Below are 15901 nucleotides of genomic sequence, written 5' to 3'. Positions count from 1 at the left end.
ACAGTGGTATATATGTATGTCTATCACTTATGTTATATGTTATATGTTTTTCAATAAAATATTTTTAAAAAATTAAAAAAAGTTTGCCCATGCCTGGGATAGAGCCATAGCAGTTAAATACAGTAGAGTCTCACTTATCCAACACTCACTTATCCAACGTTCTGGATTATCCAACGCATTTTGTAGTCAATGTTTTCAATATATCGTGATATTTTGGTGCTAAATTTGTAAATACAGTAATTACAACATAACATTACTCCACATTGAACTACTTTTTCTGTCAAATTTGTTGTATAACATGATGTTTAGGTACTTAATTTGTAAAATCATAACCTAATTTGATGTTTAGTAGGCTTTTCTTTAATCTCTCCTTATTATCCAACATATTCGCTTATCCAAGGTTCTGCCGGCCCATTTACGTTGGATAAGTGAGACTCTACTGTAGTAGTTAACCAATATAACTTGTATACTATTAATATACTGCAAGGCTGTCCATGTTTTCTATTGCAGTCTTGCTATTCTGAAAGGCCATGCTTTTCTGAGGTTTCTGACAGATGGACTTCCTCATCACCTGCTAAGATGTTCTTAATAAGGAGACGAGCCTGGTGTTTTCTGTTCACAGGCAATGTGCTCTGTCACTGAGTGGTGGCCTCTCTCATTCTTTATCCGCCAGCAAAACCACCGCAGTCATTGATGGAGTACAGCGTTTTCTCATTTTGGCACATTATCTCAGGATGCCACATGAGCCGCTGCCATCGGATAATATCCAGGGGGCATGCTTTAATTATGAGTCACACCTGCTCTACCTGTGTGTTAAACAAACACAAAGTGACAGCACATGAGATCAGTAAAACTACCAGTTTGTTAATACATAAACAGTTGCACTGGAGGAATCCTCTTCCAAAACAGTTTATTTGGTGATTAATCGCCCTCCATTGAGTCCTGGTAGTGAATAGAGAATTGCTCCCTGCAGAAGTGTAAATGTTTAGCCCCAGCTCTATACACAAGCAAAGCAGTATTCTGTTCCTTAAAACTCCAAGGGAGCCATATCTCAACTGGATTTTTTCTTGCCTCAAAAGAAAGATTCCAACCCAGACATGGGCAAACTTGGGCCCTCCAGGTGTTTTGGACTTCAACTCCCACAATTCCTAACAGCCTACCGGCTGTTAGGAATTGTGGGAGTTGAAGTCCAAAACACCTGGAGGGCCAAAGTTTGCCCATGCCTGCTCTAACCAACACTTCTAGCATCCTCCTCACAAAGGGAGTCTATGCAACTTTCAGGAATAATACCCAAACCATATCAAAGGTAGCTCTAGCTTCTCCAAAATTGGTGATGGATTTGGCTGGTGTGCCAAGGGGAGGAGATATCCAAGAGTGCCACCTAGTGAGGTCCACAGTAACAGCAATCCCCAGAATCATCTCTCATATCCTTTGCTCTCCGTGTCAACAGAAGAAGGTTTTTCCTGCTCTTGGCTTGTCAACTGCGCATTGGAGCTAATCTTCAGATTCAGTCTCGGCTCTTGAGTGATTCCTCCTGCATCCACACTCCACTTCTTTTCCACAGGAATTTTAAATTCCAGGAGATGGAGATCATTGGCATTCAAAGACTGTAAGGGATCTGTCAGAATGCAGCTCGCAGAGTTGCTACAAAGGGAGGAGAAAGATGAAGGAGATTTCTTTGTGTCAGTCTGATAGCAATAGCACAAGAGGATTCAAGCGGAGCTTCCCCTTTCTTCCCAGTTGCCACTAGAATTTAGTTGCTTTTGAAACAACATTGTATAAATTCACCAGCCAATGGAAGAAGGGCTAGCATTGACCAGTACTTGATTTGATGCACAAAATCACTCAGTAAGATACAGAGAACAGCCTTGGATTTTTGTGCTGTCTCCAAACACCAACAGCCAGAAAATAGCCTCTCCATACCTCCTACTTACAGTGCAATCCTGCCCATGTCTAGAATGTCCCACAACTTAGCTTCATTGAGGAATTAGGGTTCTGATATGAGAATGGGAAAAACTAAGCTGGATTGCTGTGAGTTTTCCAGGCTGCCTGGCCATGTTCCAGAAGCATTCTCTCCTGACGTTTTGTCCACATCTATGGCAGGCATCCTCAGAGGTTGTGAGGTCTGTTGAAAACTAGGCAAGTGGGGTTCATATATCTGTGGAAGGACCAGGGTGAGAGAAAGAACTCTTGTCTGTTGGGGTCAAGTGTGAATGTCACAATTAATCGCCTTGATTAGCATTCAAAGCCTGGCTACTTCCTGCCTGGCAGAATCCTTTGTTGGGAGGTATTAGCTGGTCCTGATTGTTTCATGTCTGGAATTCCCTTGTTTACTTTCCCTAACACTTGATACCAGTTGTAACTAGAGCTGGGAAAAGTTACTTTCTTGATCTGGAACTTCTACAATCCTCCCTACAAACCATGACCATTGCTTGTGTTGGCTGGTGGATTCTGGTATGTGGAGTGAACAGGAACGCTCCTCTTAGGTGTCCCCTTACTGTCTTTAGGCTCTCTTTCTGTGTTGGATTATATTATATAAATCTTAAAATAAAATACATTAAAGATTTCTCAGGTTACAAAAAAACTCTGTGGACAGAGTTTCTGATGAGGTGTAAAGCAAGCAACCGATTTTTTTGTGTCAGGAGTGACTTGAGAAACTTCAAGTCGCTTCTGGTGTGAGAAATTTGGCCATCTGCAAGGACATTGATCAGGGGACGCTCGGATGTGTTACCATCCTTATGAGAGGCTTCTCTCATATCCCTGCATGGGAAGCTGGAGCTGACAGATGGGAACTCACCCCACTCCCCAGATTCAAACCTCCAATCTTTCGGTCAGCAGTCCTGCTGGCACAAGGGTTTAACCCATTGCGCCACAACTGAAAATTCAGCTGATTATTTACTGGTCTTTTCATACATTTGTAGAAGTAGCTGAAAAACACAATTATTAAAATAATTTCTGCTTTGCACAGGATTAGAAACTCTGGGGTAAAAAAAAGAAATATCACAGTAGATAGTAATAGGACCACAACATGTGCAGAGAATAGAGGAGTCATGTTCTTCCATCAATGGTTGGATTACAGTTTCCATCATATCCCATTACTGACTCTACTGACTGAGGATGATGGGATTTACAGTATAACAGTAGGTGGAGCAACTATTTTGACAATGGGGATAGTACAGCTTCTCTTTAAATATCTTCACTAGCCCATTCATCAGTGCACAAGAAGCTTATGTTACAATATAAAGCAGGCACGAGCAAACTTGGGCCCTCCAGGTGTTTTGGACTTCAACTCCCACAATTCCTAACAGCCGGTAGGCTGTTAGGAATTGTGGGAGTTGAAGTCCAAAACACCTGGAGGGCCCAAGTTTGCCCATGCCTGATATAAAGGAACTGGTCTCAAAAGTGCTGCTAGATTCCTTCTTTACTACAAAAGACTGATATACGTATTTCTTCGAAAGCAGTCCAATAGCAATTACTATTTGTGAGTTTCTCCGCTGATTGTTTCGCATTGCAAGGAAGCTGCTATCTTTTGCAATCTGTCACATTTCTGCTGCACTGTACAGGTCTCCCTCTTCAGCCATCCCGCAGCAGTGATGACATTTACGATGAAACATGGAAATGCTAACTCTGGCGCATAGCAGCAGAGGTGTGCGGCTGGGTGGACACAGGCAGGGCTGCCACGCGGTTGCCACGTGCATCATTCCTTGAAAGCAAGAGCCCGGGAAGCAGCTGGGAAGCAAGAACACAGGGACCTGCTTTCTTCCAAACCAGATTGTTATTCAAGCCAAACTTATTCCACTCTGACTGGCAGAGAAGGTGCTTTCCTGGATCTTTTTTTTTTAATTCTTATTTAAAGCTGGAGGAGTGAGAGACTTGTGCAGACAAAGTAGTTGCTCTTAGCACTGGAGGAAGTTCATTTCCCATTTTATTTCTACAAGGCTGGACTGGGGGATTCTATTCTGCCTTTCAGAATGAAGGAGCTGTCCAAAGTGCTGAACATCTCTCCCTTCTTTAAGTCTGGAACCTTCAAGAGCCCCTTGAAAATACAGATTAAAACCTGAAAGAGAGTCCCCAGCCCACTGGCATCAAAACCCTATGGATACTAACAATTCTGCCTAACATTCAAGATCTTTTAGGTTGAATCACTAGTGGCCATAGGGCTTTGAAGAACAACATCCCCTAAACAACAGTGGCATGGACCTTGGGGACAGGTGATAGGGCCAAGCCTTTTACCCATATAAAATGACATACATCTTTCCTCAGACTGGCTGCTCAGTAAACCCCTTTCTTTATACTTCCAGCTTCTAAATGGATATCTGAGTCCACACTGCCATATATTCCAGTTCAAAGCAGATAATGTAGGATTTTATTCAGCTGTGTGGAAGGCGCCTCTGTGTATCACTCCCTACTCTTGAGTTTACGGAAGTTGCTTTTGAAAGCCAATTTAGGGCCCTTCCATACAGCCATATCACTCAGAATACCAAGACAGGCAATCAACAATATCTGCTTTGAACTGGGCTATCTGAGTCCATACTGTCATATATTCCAGTTCAAAGTTGATAATGTGGAATTTTATACTGCGGCATGGAAGGGGCCACAGTTTCTCAAACTGGTCTGGATACTAGTCCGAAAAGGAGTGCCTTTCCTAAACCCGAGCCTTTCCTATTCCTTAGTGTTGGGCTTCATCCCTGAACTGCACAAGTTTCTTGTGTCATCAAGTTCCAAGTCCTCATGAGTACCTAGGCTAGAGAGAGGGCTAAGATGAGGCATTTTCCCAATTTCCTGTGCATTTTTTTAAATCCTTCTGTCTCTTCTAACTTCTACTGCTGAGCTGCTGAACTGGCTGACCGAAAGGTTAGTGGTTCCAATCTGGGGAAGCAGAGTGAGCTCCCATTGTTAGCCCCAGCTTCTGCCAACCTAGCAATTCAAAAACATGCAAATGTGAGTAGATCAATAGGTACTGCTCTGGCGGGAAGGTAACAGCGCTCCAAGCAGTCACGCCGGTCTCATGAAGTTCTGACTCTGCAATCCTAAACCATCCTAATGAAAGGAGATTCCACCTGAGCATTAGGAAGAACTTCCTCACTGTGAGAAAGAGCTGTTCGGCAGTGTAACTCTCTGCCCCGGAGTGTGGCGGAGGCTTTTAAGCAGAGGCTGGATGGCCATCTGTCGGGGGTGCTTTGAATGCGATTTCCTGCTTCTTGGCAGGGAGTTGGACTGGATGGCCCATGAGGTCTCGTCCAACTCTGTGATTCTATGAACAGAAACTTATCCCAGCTTATTACAGGTAAGTTTCTGCTGGTTATGAAGTTTACTTCTGTTATAATTATGGTGGAATTACTCCAACTGAGGGTTATATATATATATATATATATATATATATATATATATTTAAGGAACCCTGGTGGTGAAGTGCGTTAAAGCACTGAGCTGGAAACTGAAAGGTCCCAGGTTCAAGCCCCGGGAGCGGAGTGAGCAGCCGCTGTTAGCTCCAGCTCCTGCCAACCTAGCAGTTCAAAAACATGCCAATGTGAGTAGATCAATAGGTACCGCTCTGGCGGGAAGGTAACAGCACTCCATGCAGTCATGCTGGCCACATGACCTTGGAGGTGTCTACAGACAATGCCGGCTCTTTGGTTTAGAAATGGAGATGAGCACCAACCCCCAGAGTCAGACATGACTGGACTTAACATCAGGGGAAACCTTTACCTATATATATATACTAACTGTGCTCGGCCATGCGTTGCTGTGGCGAAGTATGGTGGTATGGGAAATAAAGTATTGAGGAATTGGTGGTAGTTAAGGTAAAGGGTAAAGGTCTTCCCCTGACATTAAGTCCAGTTGTGTCCGACTGCACACTGAAGTGGATTATATGGCAGTGTGGAGTCAAGTTAATCCAGTTCAAAGCAGATAATATAAGATTATAAATGGGTTATATAGCTGTGTGGAAGGGCCTTGAGTCTACACTGCCATATAATCCAGTTCAAATCTGATAATCTGTATTTTATAGGCAGTGTGGAAGAGGCCTAAGTGAGGCCTAACTCTGCCTGTCCCCTGGGCTGAGTGCTAGGAGGCCAAGTGAGCAGAGCTTAGCCTTTTAACTGGCAGCAATTGGATAAAAACAATTATACCTCTCCCTCTAATTAGGACTTTATTTTTCTTTTCTTTTTGTTGTATGAACGTAGAGACATGGATGAGGGGTTGTGCTGCCAAGTTTAGTGTTTCTGGGATGTGTAGTTTTGTTGTTTTGTCCTTGGCCAAAATTTCATTACCCTTTTATATATATAGATATGTTAACCTAACATCCCCTTACAGAGAGAGGTCAACCCTCCTGTTCAAGGAGCTCCACTGGCTGCCATTTACTTTCCGAGCCCAATTTAAGGTGCAGGTGCTTACCTACAAAGCCCTGAACGGTTTGGGACCATCCTACCTCCGTGACCGCATCTCCGTCTACGAAACCACGCGTTCACTTCGGTCATCTGGAGAGGCTCTGCTCGTGATCCCGCCTGCGTCGCAAGCGCGGTTGGTGGGGACACGAGACAGGGCCTTCTCTGTGGTGGCCCCCCGACTCGGGAACACCCTCCCCAAGGATCTCAGACAGGCCCCTACATTGGCAGTCTTCAGAAAGAACTTGAGGACCTGGCTGTTCCAATGTGCCTTCCCAGATTAATAGGAAATCTCCAACACCAAGTCCCATAAGCACTTTATTAGAACTAAGATCGTATATCGCACTCTGCACTTGCCCTAGAAGCCTTATATATCACCTGTCACATCAGCACTTTTAATCTTGTACCCATTACTCTGGCCCGGCCCAGTTTTATTGTGTTTTAGCGTATTGTTTATTGCTTGTTGTTTATACTGTTTTAATTGTTTTTAATTTGCCTTTTGTTTTGTATTGTTATATTGTGTGTTGAGGCCTTGGCCTTTGTAAGCCGCATCGAGTCCTTCGGGAGATGCTAGCGGGGTACAAATAAAGTTTAATAATAATAATAATAATAATAATAACTTGGGTGGTGTGTCACTTCGAGAAAAAAAACCATAATTTCGCAATATGTATAGTTTAAAAAGTAAAGGTAAAGGTTTCCCCTGACGTTAAGTCCAGTCATGTCTGACTCTGGGGGTTGGTGCTCATCTCCATTTCTAAGCCGAAGAGCCGGCGTTGTCCGTAGACACCTCCAAGGTCATGTGGCCGGCATGATTGCATGGAGCGCCGTTACCTTCCCGCCGGAGCAATACCTATTGATCTACTCACATTGGTATGTTTTCGAACTGCTAGGTTGGCAGGAGCTGGAGCTAACAGCGGCCGCTCACGCCGCTCCCGGGGTTTGAACCTGGGACCTTTCGGTCTCCAGCTTAGTGCTTTAACGCACTTTGTCACCAGGGCTCCATATATAGTTTAAATAACAAAAATATATAATTGTAATATATATAACTGTATTCAATAAATCAAAAACTATTTACTACAATTATTTCCATGTACAACAATCTATGTACAACAATCTACAACAATAACAGCTCAGATTCCCTAACACTTACCTAGGAGGCAGAACTCCATTCCTGGTGTACTTTGGAGAGAAGGCAGAGGAGTTTTTTTGAAAAGAGGGAAAAGATGGATAAAAAGGGAGCGGGGCCTCTCCTCCACGTCCTGGCCCCCTCCCCATCTCTCCAGGGAGAGTTATTAATCCGATAATTAAACATTTATTGGTGGCGGCACCTGCTTTCTGCCTGGGAGGAGAGAGAGAGAGAGACCAGTCCCAAGAAGGGAAGGGAGGGAGGGAGGAGAGAGAGCTCTGCCAAGGCGGGCGGACCAAGAGGTGCAGAGGCGGCTGCAGGGGGCTGCGGCGGCACTGCTGCTGTGCTTCCTCCTCCTCCTCCTCCTCCTCCTCCTCCTCCTCCTCCTCCTCTTCCTCTTCGGATGCCGGCACAGGCAGCATCGCGGGGCCGGCAATCCAGCCGGGATGCTGCGCTACCTGCTCCAAACGCTGCTACAGATGAACCTCTTCGCCGACTCCCTGGCTGCCGGCGACGCCTTGGGCAACTCCTCCGAGCTCCTGCTCCGCCTCAACTCTTCCTCAGCCGCCTTGGAGCCCGGGCTTGGCCTCCTCGAACTGGGCAACCTCACCAACAGCAACGGTGAGTGCGGGGAGGGGAAACTGGAGCCCTCTTTTGCCCTCTGCAATGACCATTCTGGACCATTTTTGTCCCACTTCTCCAGTCCCACTCGCATCTGAATGCAGTCGCACAACGCTTGAACTGTCAAGGGCTCCATGCTATGGGCAGAGCAGGCGGAAAGTCCTTCTCAAACTGCATCCCGACAGCATTGAGTCTAAGCGGTGTCCAACTGCAGAGTTAAATGTCAAAGGAAGGGTTTATGAAGGATCCATCTCTTGCCCTGTCCTTCTCTGTATTGTATTCACTTTAGGGCAGGCATGGGCAAACTTGGGCCCTCCAGGTGTTTTGGACTTCAACTCTCACAATTCCTAACAGCCGGTAGGCTGTTAGGAATTGTGAGAGTTGAAGTCCAAAACACCTGGAGGGCCCAAGTTTGCCCATGCCTGCTTTAGGTGGGTTGCTGTGAGTTTTCCAGGCTGTGTTCCAGAAGCAGTCTCTCCTGAGTTGTGAGGTCTGTTGGAAACTAAGCAAGTGGGGTTGATATATCTCCGGAATGATGTCCAGGGTGGGAGAAAGAACTCTTGCTTTCTTGAGGCAAGTGTGAATGTTGCAATTGGCCAAGTTGATTAGCAGTGAATAGCCTTGCAGCTAAAATGATGGGTTAAATCGCTGAGCTGCTGAATTTGTTGACTAAAAGCAGTTCGAATCTGGGGAGTGGACTGAGCTCCTGCTAACAGCTCCAGCTTCTGCCAACCTAGAGTTCAAAAATATGCAAATGTAAGTAGATCAATAGGTACCGCTCTGGCGGGAAGGTAAGGGTGCTCCATGCAGTCATGCCAACCACGTGACCTTGGAGTTGTCTATGGAAAATGCCGGCTCTTCAGCTTGGAAGTGGAGATGAGCACCCACGCGCAGAGTCAGACACAACTAGACTTAATATCAGGGGAAAACCTTTAACTTTACCTTTATCTAGTCTTGCAGCTTCAAAGCATGGCTGCTTTCTGCCTGGAGGAATCCTTTGTTGGAAGGTGTTAGCTTTCACTGATTGTTTCCTTGAAACAATCAGGGCCAGCTAACACCTCTAAAAAAAAGGATTCCCCCCAGACAGGAAGCAGCCAGACTTTGAAGCTGCAAGGCTATTCAGTGCTAATCAAGGTGGCCAATTGCAACATTCACACTTGCCTCCAACAGACAAGAGTTCTTTCTTCCACCCTGGACAACATTCCACACATATATAAACCCCATTTGCCTAGCTTCCAATAGACCTCACAACCTCTGAGGATGCCTGCCATAGATGTGGGCAGAATGTCAGGTGAGTATGTTTCTGGAATGTGGCCATACAGCCTGGAAAACTCACAGCAACCCAAAGTGCACCATGTAACATGATTATTACTCTTGGGTTCTTAATGTCATCTCTTAATTGGTTGTATCATAATGAACATGGAAAAAGTTTATTAAACTGCCCAAACTTTGTTTTTGTGGAATGGACACTGTGCAGCACGTTTTGCTCTAGCTTTTCAATGAATGTCTCCTCCAGTCTCAAGCAATTCAACAGAGGTTGTGTCACAATAACGAAGTTTCTGGACTATAACCACTATTTTCAAAGTCAGGACTGTACAATTAAACAGGAAATAACACTTTCAAACCAGGAACAGAAAGTTTTCCAAATGTTCTTATGTAGTGTTATAATGAAAAAATGGTATTTGGAACGGGGATGAAATAATAATGATAAATATATCTGGGTTGCTGTGAGTTTTCTGGGCTGTATGGCCATATTCCAGAAGGATTCTCTCCTAATGTTTCACCTACATCTATGGCAGGCATCCTCTGAGGTTGTGAGGTCAATTGGAAACTAGGCAAGTGAGGCTTATATATCTGTGGAATGATGTTCCGGGTGGGAGAAAGAACTCTTGTCTATTGGAGACAAATGTGAATGTTGCAATTGGCCAGCTTGATTAGCATTGAATAGCCTTGCAGCTTCAAAGCCTGGCTGCTTCCTGCCTGGGGGTATCCTTTGTTGGGAGCCAGGGCCAACAAAGGATTCCCCAGGGCAGTTAACACCTCCCAACAAATAATTCCTCCAGGTAGGAAGCAGCCAGGCTTTGAAGCTGCAAGGCCATTCAGTGTTAATCAAGGTGGCCAAGTGCAACATTCACACTTGCCTCAGGTGGAAAAGAGTTCTTTCTCCCTCCCTGAACATTCCACAGATATATAAACTCCATTTGCCTGGTTTTCAACATCCCACAACCTCTGAGGATGCCTGCCATAAATGTGGGTGAAACGTCAGGAGAGAATGCTTCCAGAACATGGCCATACAGCCTGGAAAACTCACAGCAACTTAGGGATTCTGCCTATGAAAGCCTTCCAACAGATATTTGAACTTTTCCATCTGGTCAAAAGTCTAAGGCTCCTTCTACACTGTCCTTATACCCTGGGATCTGATCCTAGGTTATCTGCTTTGAACTGGATTATATGAGTCTCCACTTCCATATAATCTGGGATAAATAGATAATCTGGGATCAGATCCCAGGATATAGGGCAGTGCAGAAGTTGTACTGTGTGGGCTTCACATATTTTTGGAAAGCATACAGAGCTTTCAATCTCAGTGCTTCAGAGTGGGGCATATAATACATATATAATATAAATATAAAGCTGGGGCAATACTGCAGATACGTCTCATTAAGATATGTTGTAGAAACAGCTTCAGACTAGTGCATGTCAATGCTATGGGTTATTTTTTCCTTCTTTCCTGTATTGAGCCGAGATAGGAAATGTAATCTGGGTTTCCAGCGCCCTCTCTTGGTAAATCAAAACTATTTAGCTCTCACATTGATTCTGGAATGTATGAATGGCACAGTAGTTGGGCCCAGGTAAGTAGCAATACTTGGATTGAATTGATGTTTCTTAGTCAGATTGTTTAAAAAATTGTTTCCTGGAAAAGAACTAGGACTAAACCCTTCATCTCTACTGGGGTTTAGTTCCAAGGTTTCCCATGGATAGCAAATTCCGTGGGTGGTCAAGTTCCTTTATCTACAATGATGTAGTAAAACAGCAAGATCAAGGTATGCTTTTGGGATGGTTGAATCTGTGGATGCCAAAGAGAGTCGACTCTAGGACAAAGATTGGCATGCCTGCAAGACGCATCGAAGTGCTACCTTTTCTTTCCTACAACAGAACGGAAGTTTTAAAAATACTGAAAGTGAGATAACTTTTCATGTTGCTGCCACTATGAAATGTGTGGACTTTGTGTTTTTATTATTGCTTTTATGCTGACTCCAAAACAACAGAGAGGTAAGGTTTTGGCTTCTAATCCATCAAGAACAAAAAGTGTTAAAAAGTTATTTCTTTTTCTTAACCTTCCTCTGCCAGCAGACATTTGGGGAAGGATAAGGGGCACATAAGGGGAGATTATGGGTAGGATTTTTTGGGGGGGGATTGTGTGTTTTAAAATGCATTTTAAATTGTATTTATTATATTTTACCTGTATTTTAACCTAACACACACAGTCTTATTTAATTGTTTTTTTTAATGTATTCATTCTGTTTTAAATGAATGGAGGTCTGTGGCTGTTAGCTGCCTTCAGTCCCTTTGGGGAGAGAGCTGGGATATAAATAAAGTAAATTATTATTATTCTCTACGAAATACAGATGAATTCATGAAGCAAATGCACACGATGAACTATTCTTGTAAACAAAGTAGGTGAAATCTGAATCCATTTTGTCTTATGGCCGTTCGACACAGCCATATAACCAGAATATCAAGGCATGAAATCCCACATTTTCTGCTTTGAACTGGAATATATGGTAGTGTGGACTCAAATAACCCAGTTCAAAGCAGATATTGTAGGATTTCATACCTTGATATTCTGTTTATATGGCTGTGTGAAAGGGCCCTTAGAGCTTTCTACACTGGCAGATAAAATCCAGATTATTTGACCTGGATTATATGGCAGTGTAGACTCATATAATCCAGTTCAATGCAGAAAATGTGGATTATCTGTTTTGAAAAACTGGATTATATTGCAGTGTAGAAGTGACCTAAGTGGCTTCCCTTCTGATATTTAAATATATCATATCACCTCTGTTTTCTCTTCTCAAACCATACAGGGGAAATCCAGATAGGGAACAATCAGGGCCAGCTAATACTTCCCAACAAAGGATTCCCCCATGCAGGAAGCAGCCAGGCTTTGAAGCTACAAGGCTATTCAAGATGGCCAGTTGCAACATTCACACTTGCCTCAATCAGACAAGAGTTCTTTCTCCCACTCTGGACATCCCACAGATATATAAATTCCACTTGCCTAGTTTCCAACAGACCTCACAACCTCTGAGGATGCCTGCCATAGATGTGGGTGAAACATCAGGAGAGAATGCTTCTGGAACGTGGCCGGAAAAGTCACAACAACCCAATCTCAGTTCCTTAAGCCATTATCTGTATCTATAGAGAATCTGTATTTATCCTATTCCTAAAACATGGCAAGGCTCCAACCATAATAGATTCTTATCCCCAAATCTTTGCTCTTTTAAGTCATTGGGACCTGATAGTTTGTCTTCCTAGCACTGCTGTTTGATAATGGTGCAGAAGGGAAACTTGAAAAAGTACGGTCAGTGGTAAAATAATTGTGAAATAAATGACAGAGGTGAGCCTGTGCTGATTAAATCTATCACTGCTGTTGTCCCTTTTTAATTGCAAATGAAGCCTTAAGCATGATGCTTGCTCTCTGTTGCTCTCCAGTAGAGACCCTACCGTGGCCTTCTTCAGGCTCCCTGTCATAAACAGGAGACACTTTTCATTAGCATTATTAATTAGTGTTCATCATTAATGCAAATGAGGGCAAATGCACAGAATCTCAAATCCTGGAATCAGATGGGACTGCTGAGAGAATCTAGTGTGTCACACAAGCCCTTGCATTCATTCTCTCCCTCAATCCTGTTATGTAAATGACCGCATTCGACTGTATTTGGTCAAAGTGTGTTTTTATAAAGTGTATCAATTATTTTTCCTCCATATGCTTTTCCCCCTGCTAGCTTACAAAAATGACAACAAAGGATTGCTTTGAGTGTTCCGGGCTGTATGGCCATGTTCCAGAAGCATTCTCTCCTGACATTTCAGCCACATCTATTGCAGGCATCCTCAAAGGTTGTGAGGTCTGTTGGAAACTAGGCAAGTGGAATTTATATATCTGTGGAATAATGTCCAGGGTGGGAGAAAGAACTCTTGTCTGTTTGAGGCAAGTGTGAATGTTGCAATTGTTAGGATTCATCCTGGACTACTCAAGTCTAAATGTAGTCAGATAGATGATAGAGTTAGATTGAGGGAATCCTTTCTCTGTTTCCAAAGCATGGCTAGATAGGATTCACCATTGTTTCCTGCTTCCCATCCTATTTAGGTCAGCCCACCCTTTGATGTTTTTAGAAATGTAATCTCTCCTAGGGTTTTGACGTAACTTCCCCAATTTGGTCCTTTGGAATGTTTATGGCCCTAGAGAAGAAGCGACCCACGAGGCTGACCGCCATTCCAGCTTCCTGCTTTGTTCCAGAGAGGACACACCTCCGTCCTCTATTAGTCAAGATGTAGTTATCTATAGAGCTTTGTTATTTTAATCCGTCTATGTGTATCAGATCAGAATAGACTAGCTAGATAGGTCCTAACCTTTTCTATCCTTCGATTGATTTCTTTTTACCTGAATAAATGCTTTTAAACTTTAAAACTAACTTTCCATCCCTTTTGCCTTCCTGATGACGCAGAGGCCTTCCAAACTCACACCCGTAAGTCTCACGCTGCTGCAATTCTTTACTCTGCTATTTTAATGGGAATTTACCTCATAAAGAGGGTGATTAGAGCTTAACGGCTCTTCTATTCCCAACAGCAATTGGCCACCTTGATTGGCATTGAATAGCCTTGTAGCTTCAAAGCCTGGCTGCTTCCTGCCTGGGGGAATTCTTTGTTGGGAGGTTTTAGCTGGCCCTGATTGTTCCCTGTCTGGAATTCCCATTTTCCGAGTATTGCTCTTTATTTACTGACCTGATTTTAGATACAGTAGAGTCTCACTTATCCAACATAAACGGGCCGGCAGAACGTTGGATAAGCGAATATATTGGATAATAAGGAGAGATTAAGAAAAAGCCTATTAAACATCAAAATAGGTTATGATTTTACAAATTAAGCACCAAAACATCATGTTATACAACAAATTTGACAGAAAAAGTAGTTCAGTACGCAGTAATGTTATGTTGTAATTACTGTATTTACTAATTTAGCACCAAAATATCATGATGTATTGGAAACATTGACTACAAAAATGCGTTGGATAATCCAGAACGTTGGATAAGCGAGTGTTGGATAAGTAAGACTCTACTGTATATATATAAACCTCACTTGCCTAGTTTCCAACAGACCTCACAATCTCTGAGGATGCCTGCCATAGATGTGGGTGAAATGTCAGGAGAGAGTGCTTCTGGAACATGGCCATAAAGTCCGGAAAACTCACAGCAACACAGTGATTGCAGACATGAAAGCCTTCAACACAATGGCAACAAAGTTTCCATGATGCTAATAATGTAACCCTTGTTTGGTGGCTATTGAAGTTCAGCATTTCTACTGTATGGAGATCAATCTGTTTTACTTCTCTCTTGAGCAGGACTTGCAAGTGCCTTCGGGCAAGATGAGTGGTATTCCAGGGAGGGGGGTGTTACTATGTAGGAGCAAACTGACAACCAAACTTTCTTGGGGCAAAGCACCAAGTTTGAGGAGTTTGCAATCTTGTGTAGTAGCAGAGTAGACTCCTTGTGATTGATTTTACCCAAGGCTAGTTCTTTGGTGGTCCTCTTCAATGGCCTGACTTCCTCCTGTGCTGTGATGATAGAAGCCACTTTATGATTAAGATCCCCAAGTTCCTTGTAGAAATGTTCAACTGTGGTAGCAATAAATTGAATCATGTGGGAGTCACTTAGCACATAATCCTGCTTGGTCACTTGCACACGCTTCCAAGCTGAAGGATTACCCAATATGATACAGGGAAGTGGGGCCTTGGCAGTGCCCTGAAACAGCCAGCACCTGGACAGCAGACGGGAACTGCACACGGATCGCCCAATCAGAGTCTTCCTCCCTGTGGTGAGATACATTGCATTTCTATTTAAATCAGAGTAATTATTTTCACATTTGCATATGCATATCAGTGAGTAAATGGAATTGTTATGCAAACCCCTGTGTGTTTTTCTGGTCTCCTCCTTTGGGAGATACATAAATCCACCACCCTTATCTCAGGGGTAGACAATGGTCTTGTCTACACTGCCATATTATCCAGTTTGAACTGAATTATAATGGTCAGTGTGGACTCATATAATGCAGATGGAAGCACATGGAACTGGATTATTTGAGTCTACATTGCCATGTAATCCACTGCAATGTAGTTAATCTGCATTCTGAAACTGGATTATGTGATAAGGTAAAGGTAACTGTTTCCCCTGACGTTAAGTCCAGTCGTGACCGACTCTGGGGGTTGGTGTTCATCTCCATTTCTAAGCCGAAGAGCCGGCGTTGTCCATAGACACCTCCAAAGTCATGTGGCCAGCATGGCTGCATGGAGCGCCGTTACCTTTCTGCCGGAGCGGTACCTATTGATCTACTCACATTGGCATGTTTTCGAACTGCTAGGTTGGTAGGAGCTGGAGCTAACAACAGCCACTCACGCCGCTCCTGGAGTTTAAACCTGGGACCTTTCAGTCTCCAGCTCAGTGCTTTAATGCACTTCACCACCGGGGCTATAGGATTATATGATTATGTAAAG

At 43.6% G+C, this 15901-nt stretch overlaps 2 protein-coding genes across 3 annotated transcripts in view; one reads left to right on the top strand and one right to left on the bottom strand.

The window, feature by feature from the left end:
- Positions 1-893: 893 nt before the first annotated feature.
- On the bottom strand, positions 894-7934 carry LOC134293516 (uncharacterized). Its single transcript, XM_062961270.1, has 2 exons — positions 7537-7934; positions 894-1644 (listed from the first exon to the last, which is right to left on the bottom strand). Exons 1-2 carry the CDS (start codon positions 7932-7934, stop codon positions 1416-1418), a joined length of 627 nt encoding a protein of 208 aa, XP_062817340.1. The 3' UTR covers positions 894-1415.
- Positions 7935-7958: 24 nt separating this feature from the next.
- The window catches only part of robo3 (roundabout guidance receptor 3), a 232753-nt gene continuing 224810 nt past the window's right edge, over positions 7959-15901 (top strand). For both annotated transcript variants that reach the window (XM_062961269.1, XM_062961268.1), the window contains exon 1: positions 7959-8133. In XM_062961269.1, the coding sequence (XP_062817339.1) occupies positions 7959-8133 (175 nt within the window). The remainder of the gene's footprint in view (positions 8134-15901) is intronic.

This window comes from Anolis carolinensis, unplaced genomic scaffold (genome assembly GCF_035594765.1).
Source record: "Anolis carolinensis isolate JA03-04 unplaced genomic scaffold, rAnoCar3.1.pri scaffold_8, whole genome shotgun sequence".
NCBI classification, from domain to species: Eukaryota; Metazoa; Chordata; class Lepidosauria; order Squamata; family Dactyloidae; genus Anolis; species Anolis carolinensis.
Note: the sequence above shows the minus strand (reverse complement) of the source record. Positions and strands in the feature narration are given on the sequence as shown.

Coding starts and splice junctions, on each gene's coding strand:
- LOC134293516 (XM_062961270.1), bottom strand. CDS start 7,934: ATGCTGCCTGTGCCGGCATCCGAAGAGGAAGAGGAGGAGGAGGAGGAG. Junction 1,645..7,536: donor AATGGAGTTCTGCCTCCTAG/GTAAGTGTTAGG, acceptor CTCCCTTTGTAG/CAACTCTGCGAGCTGCATTC.